Source organism: Hippoglossus stenolepis, chromosome 5 (assembly GCF_022539355.2).
Source record: "Hippoglossus stenolepis isolate QCI-W04-F060 chromosome 5, HSTE1.2, whole genome shotgun sequence".
Lineage (NCBI taxonomy): Eukaryota > Metazoa > Chordata > Actinopteri > Pleuronectiformes > Pleuronectidae > Hippoglossus > Hippoglossus stenolepis.
Window position 1 is genome coordinate 26,209,805 of NC_061487.1, and position 12,666 is coordinate 26,222,470.

A 12,666-nucleotide genomic window follows, 5' to 3' on the forward strand; every position below is an offset into this window, starting at 1 on the left:
CTATGAGTATAAATTGTGGCGAGTTGGTTTATTATGACCATTAAAACCCAGGTATAGTGAAGCACGGGCGTTATTCTGCTGCCTGTCACTTACATGAGTTTCAACAGGTGTCTAGGCAGCAGTTGCCCTTCCCCCAAACACACACACACACACACACACACCCACAGAGACAGACACACACACCCCACCACTCCCATATGTTAACTGTCTCCTAGATTGATTAGTAACAAGTTGTGTGTACAGCTGGCATTCTGGTTCAACGGTGAAACACACCACACACACACACACACACACACACACTATGGCATAATGCATTACCAGCTCCTCTAACCTTAACCATCACAGATAAAATGCCTAACCTAAACCTAATTCTAACCCTAAAACCAAGTCCTAAATTCACTCATTATCTACTCACCACTCCTGGTAGAAGTTTTTGAGTCCACAAAACACTTGTGGAGTCTCAGAAGGGAATCTACACCAGGTTTTCAGCCTAAATGTCTGCTGTTCTCGTATTGGATTTGGCTGCTGGACGCTGTTTACCCCTGAAAGTGTTTTGTGGACTCAAACACTTCAACACAGTGGTGAATAGATAATGAGTGAGTTTTTCATTTTTGGGTGAACTATCCCTTTAAAACCCCCAAACAGCCCTTTGAATATGTCAGGACCAAAATGTCCTCACAATGATGCCATTGGTCTAAAATTGGCCCCTCGTAACTATAGAAAGATGAACGCACACACACGCACGCACACACTCGCACACACCTTGTCATGACTCTCCATTTCAGGCTTGGATCTCGTTGCCCTGTGAGATATCAGGAGACTGAGTTTGGCAGTGTGAGGCGACAGAGCAGGAGGCATCACAGCTGTGTCTGTGCAAGCACCCCCTTTTTAAAAAGCGGTGGGTATGGCACCTTGGCAGGCAGACGCAGGGAGGAATCAGATCACACCAGCCATATGGTGCTGATGGATCTGGTAATTTGCACTTAAATTTTGTGAGTTGCATCATCAAGTAGTTTAATATATCTGTCAGGCGCTCGGCTGTGGATATCGAGCGAAGAAAGTAGTTTCTGCCAACACCAAACTTTACTCATAGCTTTATTTTAATTTCAGCCTCCAAATTGCTGTTTAGAAGAAGACATTTTATTTATTTATTTACCACTTCATTCAGTAGTTGTCAGATTAGTTTTGCACTTTGTTCCCACTACGTTTTAATCCATATTCTATCATAGCCAGAATTTTGGTCATAACAGTGATTGTTGTCTGTTGTAAATCCCCAGTCCTGCTAGTCGTGAACAGTGCAGCGTGTTATATTGTAATGTTGGAGCTGAGGCACACCCCTCTGCCTGTCTGAGCCTGTATGTGACAGCTCGACTGGTGAGCAAAGACACTTGCTCTCTGTTCAGCAGAAGTTAGTGGTGGAAACTTCCGTGAGTGTGTTTGTGATGAAGCCTTAAATCTGGATTAATCTGACTCGGGGCGTAAGCCCAGGGAGGAATATTCAGGAAGTGGCCCTGAGAGGGTTTTTGCCTCTGCCTGTTTTCTGCCTGTTGTCACAGGGTCGTGACTCGCTGCAAGGAAAGGAATGTTCCTATACACTTAAAACGATTTGTGGTTTGAAACGGGGTTAAATCTGTGAGCAGTGAAAGGCCACGTCGAGTTAAAACATTTTTAGCTCAGGTCTGTGCCACATTTAAACATGTACATTAAATAAAGCACAAATTAGAATCCGTCACCTTTTAACAATAGATGTAAACATATGGTCTAGTTTACAGATTACATAATAAATTCAACTTTCATGCCTATCTCACAAAATGCAGAAGCAGAGTCAAATGAGACATAGACGATTTAATCTCTGAGTGTTCAACGCATGATAACAGTTGAACTTTGCACAGGCTGTAACGGGTTATTTCATGCCCAGTCATCACGCAGCAGCCAGCAGAGTTTACAGTTTCCTCGTTTGGATCATTCTTTTCAAGCGCATCGGAAATGAGGATATATTGCTCGGTGTCCATCACATGAAGTGACATTAACAATATGAAAGTGTGTGGTTCGTAAAAAACAACATGTTAGATTGCTTCTCAGAGAGGAAACGTCTATCAACAGTTATTTCTGTGTAAAAGGTGCGTCTATATATAAAGTCAGGGTTACAGGACACTCCTCATGCCTCGTGGTGTATCATTTCCCCCTGAGGTCCTGCTTGCTTTGCTGTTCTACTTTGTGTGAAACTGACCCTCCAGTGTAGCGTGCAGGGACAGGCCCGCAGTGCGACGGGCTTCCCCCATCTCCCATTGCAGTTAACCAGTTCCCCTTTACAGTCAGGGTGACATGAGGGCTTAGATATATATTCACTTTGCCTGCAGTTCTTTATCGAGACTGTAACATTGCACAAACACTCGGTTTCTCCGTGTGTAGAAGTTTATTTCGAGTGTACAGTACAGTCTCATTTTAACATTTACACGTTAGCGTCAGCCTGCTAAGCATGTTAAGTATGTAATAATAATGAATAGTTAATAATACCTTTTATTTGTATAGCAATTATTTAAACGAGGTTTCAAAGTGCCTCACACAGATGTCCATGGGAAAAAAAAACATACTTAAGTGTAAACACCTCCATAAAAGGTTTCAGCTTTCGGTGTGCTTTACTTAATTGTTTTTTTAATCTCTTGTTTTTAGGCATGGCCTCACAAGTCTTGGTTTACCCACCACACCTGCACTCCGCTCATACAAGTGCCTTAGGAACCAGCAGAAGTGCTACCAGCAGAGACACAGGTGAAGCCCACCACCGTAATAACACCAGCAGAACCTTTCAGCACCGACCCCCACCCAAGACCTACGTGATAGGGGTCAACTACGGAATTGCCTATCCCAACAACATTCTCCCGTCCTCAGCCGGTGCTGATTCAGGAAGACGACACAGGGGAGTACAGCTCGAAGAACGAGAGGAGTGGACATTGCAGGCGACAGGATTACAAAGAGGGGAGAGTTTTGAGAGACAAGGAGCAGGTCCAGCTGGGATCCATAGCAGAGGCCCACAGGAAGTGAGGCCTCGGGGGGACAGTGGCGGAACTCCCTCAGCAGGAGTAGGTCTGGATTGTGGGCTACTGAGGCGGGGGTGTATCAGAGCAGAGGAGCAAGAGGGCAGAAACAGGAGAGTACGAACCAGAGGGGGGTATGTTAGTCTTGTAGACACTGCCCAGAGATGTGAACAATACAAGGCAGGTGTAAGTGGAGAACAACCGCGGGAAAACAACTGCACCGGAACGATGCAGATAGTGGAGGAGGCATCTGCTCTACCTTCACTTCCTCCCACTGTGGCCATGTTGCAAACCAGCACTGGGAATAATGGAGACACTGTCAGAGTAGGGGGCAAAGGCACACTGCCTACCCAACACAGCAAGGTGGATGGAGTGACAGACATGGGAATCGGGGTGAACAAGGCCGAAGTGAAGCCTAACGCTGGTACTGAGGCGGTGGCCGGAGCTACAGTGACCAGAACTGGATCCGGAGATGGGGACTATCAGTTAGTCCAGCATGAGGTCCTGTGCTCCTTGAAGAACAGCTACGAGGTGTTGGAGTTTCTCGGACGTGGCACCTTTGGTCAGGTGGTGAAGGGCTGGAAGAGGGGAACGAATGAAGTGGTGGCTATAAAAATACTGAAGAACCATCCATCCTATGCACGTCAGGGACAGATTGAGGTAAGAATTTTTGAGGTTGCGTTGTGCTGATGTATCATTGTTGTAGTTGAAATTGTGGGTTAGCTGTAAAGTGTGGCAATGGTGCCCTAGATTCTTAGGTGGTTTTGTTTTGGCAGCACACCAACACATGCCATTGTCATTTATGAGGGAGACAGCATTTGATGTTTCCAGGTCCAACAAAACAGTTTTTTTCCATACTTTTTACACTTGATGCTCTGAACTATCCCCTTTTAATTTTCCTCCGTGTTTCTGAATCCCCAGGTGGAGATCCTGGCCCGGTTGAGCAACGAGAATGCAGATGAGCATAACGTGGTGCGTGCTCTGGAGTGCTTTCAGCACCGCAGCCACACATGCCTGGTTTTTGAGATGCTGGAGCAAAATCTCTATGACTTCCTCAAACAGAACAAGTTCAGCCCACTGCCGCTCAAAATCATCAGGCCTATTCTGCAGCAGGTAAATAACCATTGGCTGCAGTTACTCAGATATAACACACACATGTTGTTCGTAATCAAGCACACTTGCTCATTTTCTGTATTTATTGATGTCATTTTCTGCAGGTGGCAACAGCCTTAAAGAAGCTGAAGTCTCTGGGTTTGATCCACGCTGACCTGAAGCCAGAGAACATCATGTTAGTGGATCCCACCAGACAACCTTACAGAGTAAAGGTCATCGACTTCGGCTCAGCCAGCCACGTCTCCAAGGCTGTGTGCTCCACTTACCTGCAGTCCAGATACTACAGGTGAGCCCCGTCACCTTAACTCAAATCTCTGGAGGCTCCATTATTCTTGAAGATGCTTTTATTTAGTCCAAAAAACCAGCTTTGCATCAGCATATTTGACTTCTCTCATTCTTCTTGAAAGTGGTACCAGAGAGTCACAGTGTTGTTGAGTGTTTTCATATGAGAGAAACCAAAATTAAAGTAGAACGAAAGTCAAAGCTGCTCTCCTCAGGAGAAACTCGGCTGGTTTCAGTAGAACAAAATGTTCAGAAGGGAGATTAACAGGGTAGAGTATTTTATTGAGGAAGATCAGATGTCTGGAGGTGAAATGTCGTGTCGTTTGTCATCATGATGCCGACACAGCGAGCGGACTCAGTCCCAGGGGCATTCTTGTGTTTCCCACAGGGCTTAGCAAAGTCTTGCCCCAGCTTAATATGTGCAGGCCTCGTCTGTTCTTATGTAATGTGAAGTGCCAACCTGTGCACTCAATGCAAGCCTGGCAGCGTGCACACACACCGAACAACCCCCCCCCCTTTGTCCCCTTCGCCTGCTGTCTCTCTCTTTGCCCTGTTGCCTCATTCTTTTCTGCACATATGCATTTTTTTTTGGGCGCAGCTTGGCAAGCTTATGTGTCTGATCCGTGTTCAGCGTCACGCCCAAAGCTCTGCCGGTCTTGCATAACATTCAGAGGAACTGAGATGTGTATATGAGGAACAGTGTAATGAAAGATTTGGTATGTGTCTTAGGCAAGCATTAGAAAGAGAACATGCTTTTTGAAATGCAGCCAAGGTTAGAAAGCTATTGCAGATATTTGTGGGCACAGGAAGTCAGCGGCGGGTGACACATTTCATGACATCCAAGATCGTTGCCAAAGCCAAGTATTCACTATAGGACAACGTGCCTTTATTCTTACTTGCAAGTTGCAGCAAGTAAGAATCCGGTTGGGTTAACTATTACCTACTCTTCAAACATTGTGCAATCTATGAAAAATGCTGTGGAGTTGCTGTGTATGTGCGCAACTCATGCACTGCACACACCCACCTCTCCACTCTCTGCAGGATCGCTTATGTTGATTGTAATTTCTGTGGCAGAAAAAAAAACCTATTGTACAAGTTTCAATGTCTTATCTTGGAAAGAAAATTTGTTAGAAATATAATCAGTGCACCTGAAAGCCAGTGTCAGCACGAGAGAATGGTCAGGCTGTACCTGTCATCATCCTTCTTGTTTTGGTAGAACATTTGCATGTGGGGGAGGGGATCACGGCTATTAACCAATTAATGCCTCAGGTGCCGAATAAAAATTCACTCAAACTAAAACCTAAGCATTGAAAACGAACCCCTAAAACCAGAGGGGTTTTCTGAAGAGCTGACAGAATTGCCATCGTCTACAAAAACTTCTCAGCAGATAGTTATGAAATACAAAATATTTGATAGCTTAAACATTTGGCTTTCGTTATATATCATGGCCTTTCCTTTCCTTTCCAAACTTATGACGATCACATCGTATAAAACACGCACACATCTCATCCGGCTCTAAAGGGAGAAGCACGCAAACCTCGCCCCGCGTCTTAAAGGTATATACACGCTTATGTTGCATCCGATCTAAATGGGTTAAACCAGCCATGAAGCCATAATCTTTGTTTGGTGTAAGGTTTTAATGTGGAGAGGGATCTAGGTCATTGTAGCGCTAATTTCCTGCAAAGAAAACTTCACTTCACTTGCAATAGACGAATATCTGCAACGTGATTGCAAGATCCAAGTCTCTCTCAAATTATAGGTTGCTAGTTCCAAGGTTTTTTTTGTCGTCCCAAAGGGAATTTTGACAAATGTAACAGACAGGAAGTGGAGGAAGAGGCTCAGGAGACACAAAGCCACCGGCGGGGTTTATACCCATTGTCTACATCCAGTGTTTCCGATTAACCCTGGATGCAATGTCTCTACTTTAGCAGAAACCAGCCACCGGAGCTGTAGCTGTTGCATAACATGAAGGCTTTGCTCTCAGTTGACCCGGTTAAGTGTGCACGAATGTGCGTTCATTTTAGCTTGAGTGTGTGTGTGTGATTTGTCTTTTGAGTCCGTGTCGACATCGCTGAGATCATAACACAGTTAAAACGGGTCGAGCACTAAATTTCAGGAAGGTCACTCAGGACATAGAAGGCCAGGGAAGAATGTGGTATGTGAAAATCCACATTTAGATCCAGGAAAACACATTCAGACATTCCTGTGTGTTTCTGGGTGCGCTCGTGTGTGTGTGTGTGTGTGTGTGTGTGTGTGTGTTGTGTGTGTGTTGTGTGTGTGTTGTGTGTGTGTTGTGTGTGTGCGCGCGCCCCTGTCCATGCAGTAGCTGCCAAGGCTGGATCCTTCATGTACGTTACACCGAGTACCAGAACGGGCTCCACAATACATTCAATTCAGATGTGATAAAGGGCTACGCTGGTGATGTATAATGGGTGTGTCAATGTTGGAAACTTCACAAAACTCTCTGTGGCCAGTTTTACTTTTCCCAAATAATTGAAGGCCATCGAGTTGCAAGGTGATTCAAAGACATTGTAACTTCATAACTTGATATGGCAACATACCAGCTCCCCTGAGCATCTTCTCTTTATTTGTTTCCCATCTTATCTCCCCTTCCACTGTGCGTTTGTTTGTGTGGGAGTTGGTTTTTGGCCGTGACGTCAGCTGGCGTTACTTACGCATTTGTAGCTTAATTGGCGCCGTTAGCATCGGTGGGCCCGGACATGTGCTCGGTTAGGTAAACATTTGTGTTCATAGGGAGAAGTCGCCACACACACACACACAATGATTATACTTTACTTTAATTACAGTTTAATTAAAAGGAAAACACAACAGTTAGTTACACGGCTAATTTATATCTGTGGTATCTGGGCAGGAAGACGTTTAATACAATACAGGGCAATGCAAACAATTAAAAGCAATGCAAATAGCTGAATATACAAATGGTACATCATGTACAGATGCAATTTCGGGTTCCAGAGGGGGGGGGTGTGTGTGTGTGTGTCAATTTGTTTGAACAGCAGGTTATCAGGAGAGTGGTTTGCAGGACATAGTGTCTCCTCATCTCCAGAGCTCAAATTGCATAATGGCTGCACTGTATTGTTACCATAGTGAAACTGCTCAGAAATGCTGGCCTCACCACAGTGGGGAGGAGGAGATTTCTCTTTCTTTTTGCAGATCTGGGGTTTTCCCTGGATTTTTACAGAAGTGCAGTCGGTGGCATGGCCAGAATTGTGGCTTTGGTGCAAATGTCCGTTCAATTTAAGTGTTTTTTTAAAAAAGGTCAGATAAAGGTACAATTTGAAATGTAAATGATATTATAAATGCAGGTTATTACTTGTCACGCCCACACGAGGAGGAGCTGATCTTGTTTTAGTACACAGACCAACACTAGGCAACATTGGAAGTTCTCAGTGTTTGTTGATGCTGGTGAAGGTTTTGTTTTGCAGCACGAGCAGGTTGGTGAGCAACACACGTCTGTATTTTAAATTGTCAGATGAGAGATGATCATTAAACAGACTGAGCCTTAAATAATTAGCATATAACAAACACTGATAACACACGATGTTTACATGGTTAACAATGTACTGATATCAACACAATTAAGATATTGGATGTATGTCGTCGTGGACGTGTGTCATGATCAAACTCTGCCACATGTAAACAGGGATATGAATGGAATATTCTATTAGCAACCCATGTAAACATCATGATCAAAATAATGTCTTTATTCCGATGAGGAATCTGTAGAAATTATGTGATGGAGTCACGTCAACACAAAAATCAATGACATGAAGAAATGAGGCTGTTTTGAAAACAAAGCGGGGTTAGTGTGGCTTTCTTAACTTTGACCGAGATGAGCTGCAGGGCGTCGTGCTGCTGGAGTAACGATCCACGTTTTCATAGACTACACAGAAAATATCGATTTTCTGTTTTTGGCAGTAGTAATAACTTTTAAGTGAGTCATCACTGACGTTGGTTTGAATGTGTGTTTGCATGTGGCTGCAGCCGTGTCTCTGACTCACTGGGTGGTTGCTGACTCATGCATTAGCATGTCCAGTTAATGCAGGCTGGTGTTTTGATTCCCAGAACCACCTGTTTACACTTTGAAGTGTCCTCAATTAAATGATTAATTGAAATTAGTCATGTGTGTTACTGTCGGAAATCGTTGTCTTCTGTTGATTTCTTTTAAATAAGTGTTTTAAGTAATAACCTTCACTAAAGATGATGTTTTACTCCTGTCCCTTTTGTTTGTTGGTTGGTTTGTTTGTGAGCAGCGACTGAACGGATTTCCACAAAACTTGGTGGAACGATGGGACAACTGGGACAAAACCAGTAATTAACACCAACGTGTAGCTGAGATAACGTTGAGTCAGGAGAGAATCAACAGTTTACTTATATTTTTTTTAATAGTTCTAGAAATATGTCTAAACAAACACCAGGGATTTGCTGCATATACACAACTGTCAGACAGGGCGTTGTTCTGCTGGCTTAGCGATGAGGCTTGATTGACTTTAAGGGGACTGTTGGGACTAGATGGAGATATGTGCTCTGCAAAGGGCCAAGTAGTTTGTAATGAAACATCTATTCTGTTCAACAACCTATTTGGATTTGTAATTGGCCTTGAATGGACCTTATCAGTCTATGGAGAAAAAAAAGTATTTCATCCAGGTGCGAAACTAAAGCTGAATTCTATGGACGGCTCCGGCAGAAAGGATGGAATGCTCGTCATGCTGTGATGTGTCGTTGCCATGGTAGCATGACACAGCAGGGCTGGGTGAGGTGACTGCTCCGTCCTGTGGGGGCCGGTGACGCAAAGCCACCTCCCACAACGCAAATGGAGCACTGGGCTATGTGAATAATTCAGCTTAGCAGATCAGGTGGAAGGATTTGATCAGGCTGCGTCAGGCCTCCTTCCTGTACTGTAGGTGTGATTTCACATACACTAGGTGTTCTCTTACGCCAGCATCTGGTAGCTTGAAGTAAGAACACACGTTGTACACGTTGTGTTCAACAAGAAGGAACGGCAAAGTCTGACCCTGAGCAGACGCACTATGTCAGCACAGTTTAAAAAAAAACAAGACTAGAACGTGAATATCAACACAACTGGACACTTTTGGGAAGCAAAACAGTGGAAGAGATGTTTGTGTATGCGCAGTGTTTGTGTATTTATGTTGTCAGTGCTAGTTTGTGACGATAGTTGCTACTAGGACTCGGAATTCAGTGCAGTAGAAATAATACCTGATCGCTCATATTAGACTGTTTATTTGTGGAAACATCTTCCTTGATTCAACCTTATTTTCTACTTATCGAATAAAAAGTGTTTATCATTTGTTTAGTTTTTTCATTTGTCCTCTCTCTCCTTTTATTAATTGAAAAGTCAGAAGTCAGAAACGAAGTAGGTGTGAAAACGGCCTCCGTCCCCGCTGGTTGCTGCACATGCATATTCTCCTGTAACTGGATCTGTTGTTCCAGCACCAAGCCTTATTAGTGCAGATGGATGTTTTTGATATGTGATCATCGCGGATTAGCTTTGCGTACATGTGTAAAAACACGACGAGTCCTGTCTCATCGTGTTTAACATCACTCACGGTAACATAAAGACACTTCCACACTGTCTGAGTAGTTTCTGTTGCAGCGCTGTGTGTGTGTGTGTGTTGCCTGACAGTCTGCTGCTCTCTAGTGTGCCTGGTTAGTTCTGGAACCTGGACGCGATGCCAAACACCTGTGGGTGTATGTGCGCCTGCGGGGGGGTTAGATGTGTGCTATGTGATGAGCTGTTACAGCTCTGGAAGGCTGGGGCCATCGCTGTAGCTTTTATGAGTCGGGCAGTGTCGCTGGGCACAGCGTTTATTTTAACAGATTTATTTTTGTCCCCTTTAATCCCCATTTCCCTCAACAATGTTTATTTTTTGCCACAGGTCTATAAGGGACAGCTATACCCTGTGGAGATTAGTTTCATTTATTTATCCAGAATAATCCCACTGAGGTTAACAACCTCTCTTTCAAAGCAAACCTGGCTCGTACGGCAGCATCACAAGTTTCAGGGTCGACAATACACACACACACAAATACACAACAATGAAAATCTGGTAACAATGACGGTTATAAAACAATGTTTAACTGTTCGTCACCTGCAGTTTACGCTCATCTCTTGGAGAAATGTGCTAAAGTTAATACAAGTAGGGAGTTAAAACCTTTTTAAGGTATAACTTTATATTATGTGCACTTATTCACCAATAGCTTGTTTCTTGTTTGCAGTATATTGAACCTTAGTGTGTTTACAGGTGTTAAACTACTAGTGAATTAGTCGTGAGCAAGACCTCACTTTAGAAAAAGGAACTTTCTGAGTAAGAAAACTTTAATTTAGTGATTTTGATGGTTATGAGTAAATTAATAGTTTTAGTCAAACAAATATCTTCCTTACTTACTGTCAATTAATGGTAATAAGAAGGTTATTGAGAAAAAACTAAATTCTAATGCTTGAAGAATGTTCTCATGCAGAACTCAATGTAAATATGACTAATAAACGCTAATTTAAAGTGCCACCCTGTTCTAATCTTAATTATTTAGTAGACTTTTTGCAGTTTTTAGATATATTTTATATATTTTGCAGATATAGCTCGGTCAAAATGAACAGGCCTAAATAAAACCAGCACCTTCCTGTCTGTGTTTCCTCAGCTTCATTACATTGTTTTTAGGTTTTTGTAATCTTGGGCAGTTGCCTGATTTGTTTTGCTTTGTTTTTGGCTGTAGTTCAAGTTTGTGCAGCGAGAGTTAAGTGGAGCTGACAGCTGTTTACATGTGAAATGCCACTGTGTTTGTTGTTTACTTAGGTTATTGTATTAATGTTTTCTCTTCTCTTAAATAACAATGAATGAATCATCTTGTGTTATTTTCCTTCGATAAAGAATTTAAATGTGTCTCAAATGCCCCATGTCCTTGCTTAACTCTTCTAATGGTGTGTAAATTGCTTTTTCTTTTCCTTCCCGCCTAAGTTATTGTTTGGTCTGACATTTTCCTCTCGGGGGCAAAACAATCTGTGGTGATCGGTAGCACTTAAAACCAGGAAAACCCGAATCATCGGTGTCTCCATTCTGCAGAATCGTTCCGTAAATATTTGAGGCCGTCCCTTTCCCCCAAGGCTCTTATTTATTTATTTATTTTGCTGTTGCATAACTTGACTTCTTCCTCTTGACGGAGCAATAGGAAATGTCAAAGTGAAATTTCCTCCTCCGGGCCATCGAGGGCAGAGAGAACAGCCTGTACTGTAAAAGTGATTGACTTGACATCTGCACATAAAGAATCACACATTCGTTCACAGTCATAAACACGCAGCTCGTTGAGCGACGGCCCCATTTATCACCTGTAACACTGTCACATTATGGTCTTGTGTCCGGCTGTTGCTTGGCAACAGTCATTTCCCTTGTGGTCGTCACAGCGGCGGTTGCTATTTGCAGCACTGTTGCTCAGCTGCTGTGTCCAGGCCTAATAGCCCATTGTTTTCATGTGCGACCTCCCAATACTGCTGCAAGATTACCAGTCTCCATTTGAACTGCAAAGTCCCTTCTTTGAAAGAGATTTACTTGTTGCTGGAACCCTGTGCGCACGTCATATGGGTTTAATGTTCACGTTGAGTTCCCAGAGTAACGTGTTGTTGATGAGATCATAGTTTCTGTCACCGAAACAGTCATGAACTGTGCTACTCTAATTCGTGAATTTCTTTTAAATCAAATATAATTACAGAGGTGGAATAGCATGAGATAAAGTATGAAACCTGCCCTGAGACGATGAGTGGAACTTTGAGGCATTCTTTAGTTTTCAAAATTATGGCACAGTCGCCACCGTAAACAAGACAGTTATGTGTTGGGATGTGTTAGACAATGATTTAATTAATTAATTTAATTCATGAAGTCAGAAAACAGATATTCTTTTCAGTGTTGTGCTTGAAGTGTAAACTTAAGTAGCAGGAAACACAGGAACATAATGTTTGGCAAACGCAACATCCCTGCAATATGTTCTTACTATACTTCTGTTGAGAAAGGTGCTGTTGACTAATGTTGTGATGTTGCATTGCATCAAAATTGCCAAAAATACCAAATATTTAGCTTAAACGTTCTATGCAGATAATTGTGGGGTTGTAACAGCATTTCTGTTATACCTGGACTCACTCCCAGTATTGATTTTTATATGGTTGACCAGTAACCAGTCACGTTGTCCGCTGGGCAGTGACAACGTG

The 12,666-nt window shown here is 43.1% G+C and overlaps 1 protein-coding gene across 3 annotated transcripts in view; it reads left to right on the forward strand.

Moving 5' to 3' along the window:
• LOC118109874 (homeodomain-interacting protein kinase 3-like) overlaps window positions 1-12,666 on the forward strand; it is a 29,396-nt gene that overhangs the window by 733 nt on the left and 15,997 nt on the right. For 2 of the 3 annotated variants that reach the window (XM_035157316.2, XM_035157314.2), the window contains exons 2-4: window positions 2,674-3,695; window positions 3,957-4,148; window positions 4,253-4,434. In XM_035157316.2, the coding sequence (XP_035013207.2) occupies window positions 2,676-3,695; window positions 3,957-4,148; window positions 4,253-4,434 (1,394 nt within the window). In that variant the 5' untranslated portion in view covers window positions 2,674-2,675. Of the gene's footprint in view, window positions 1-648; window positions 973-2,673; window positions 3,696-3,956; window positions 4,149-4,252; window positions 4,435-12,666 lie in introns of those variants that run through there. The other variant, XM_035157315.2, reaches the window with a different exon arrangement.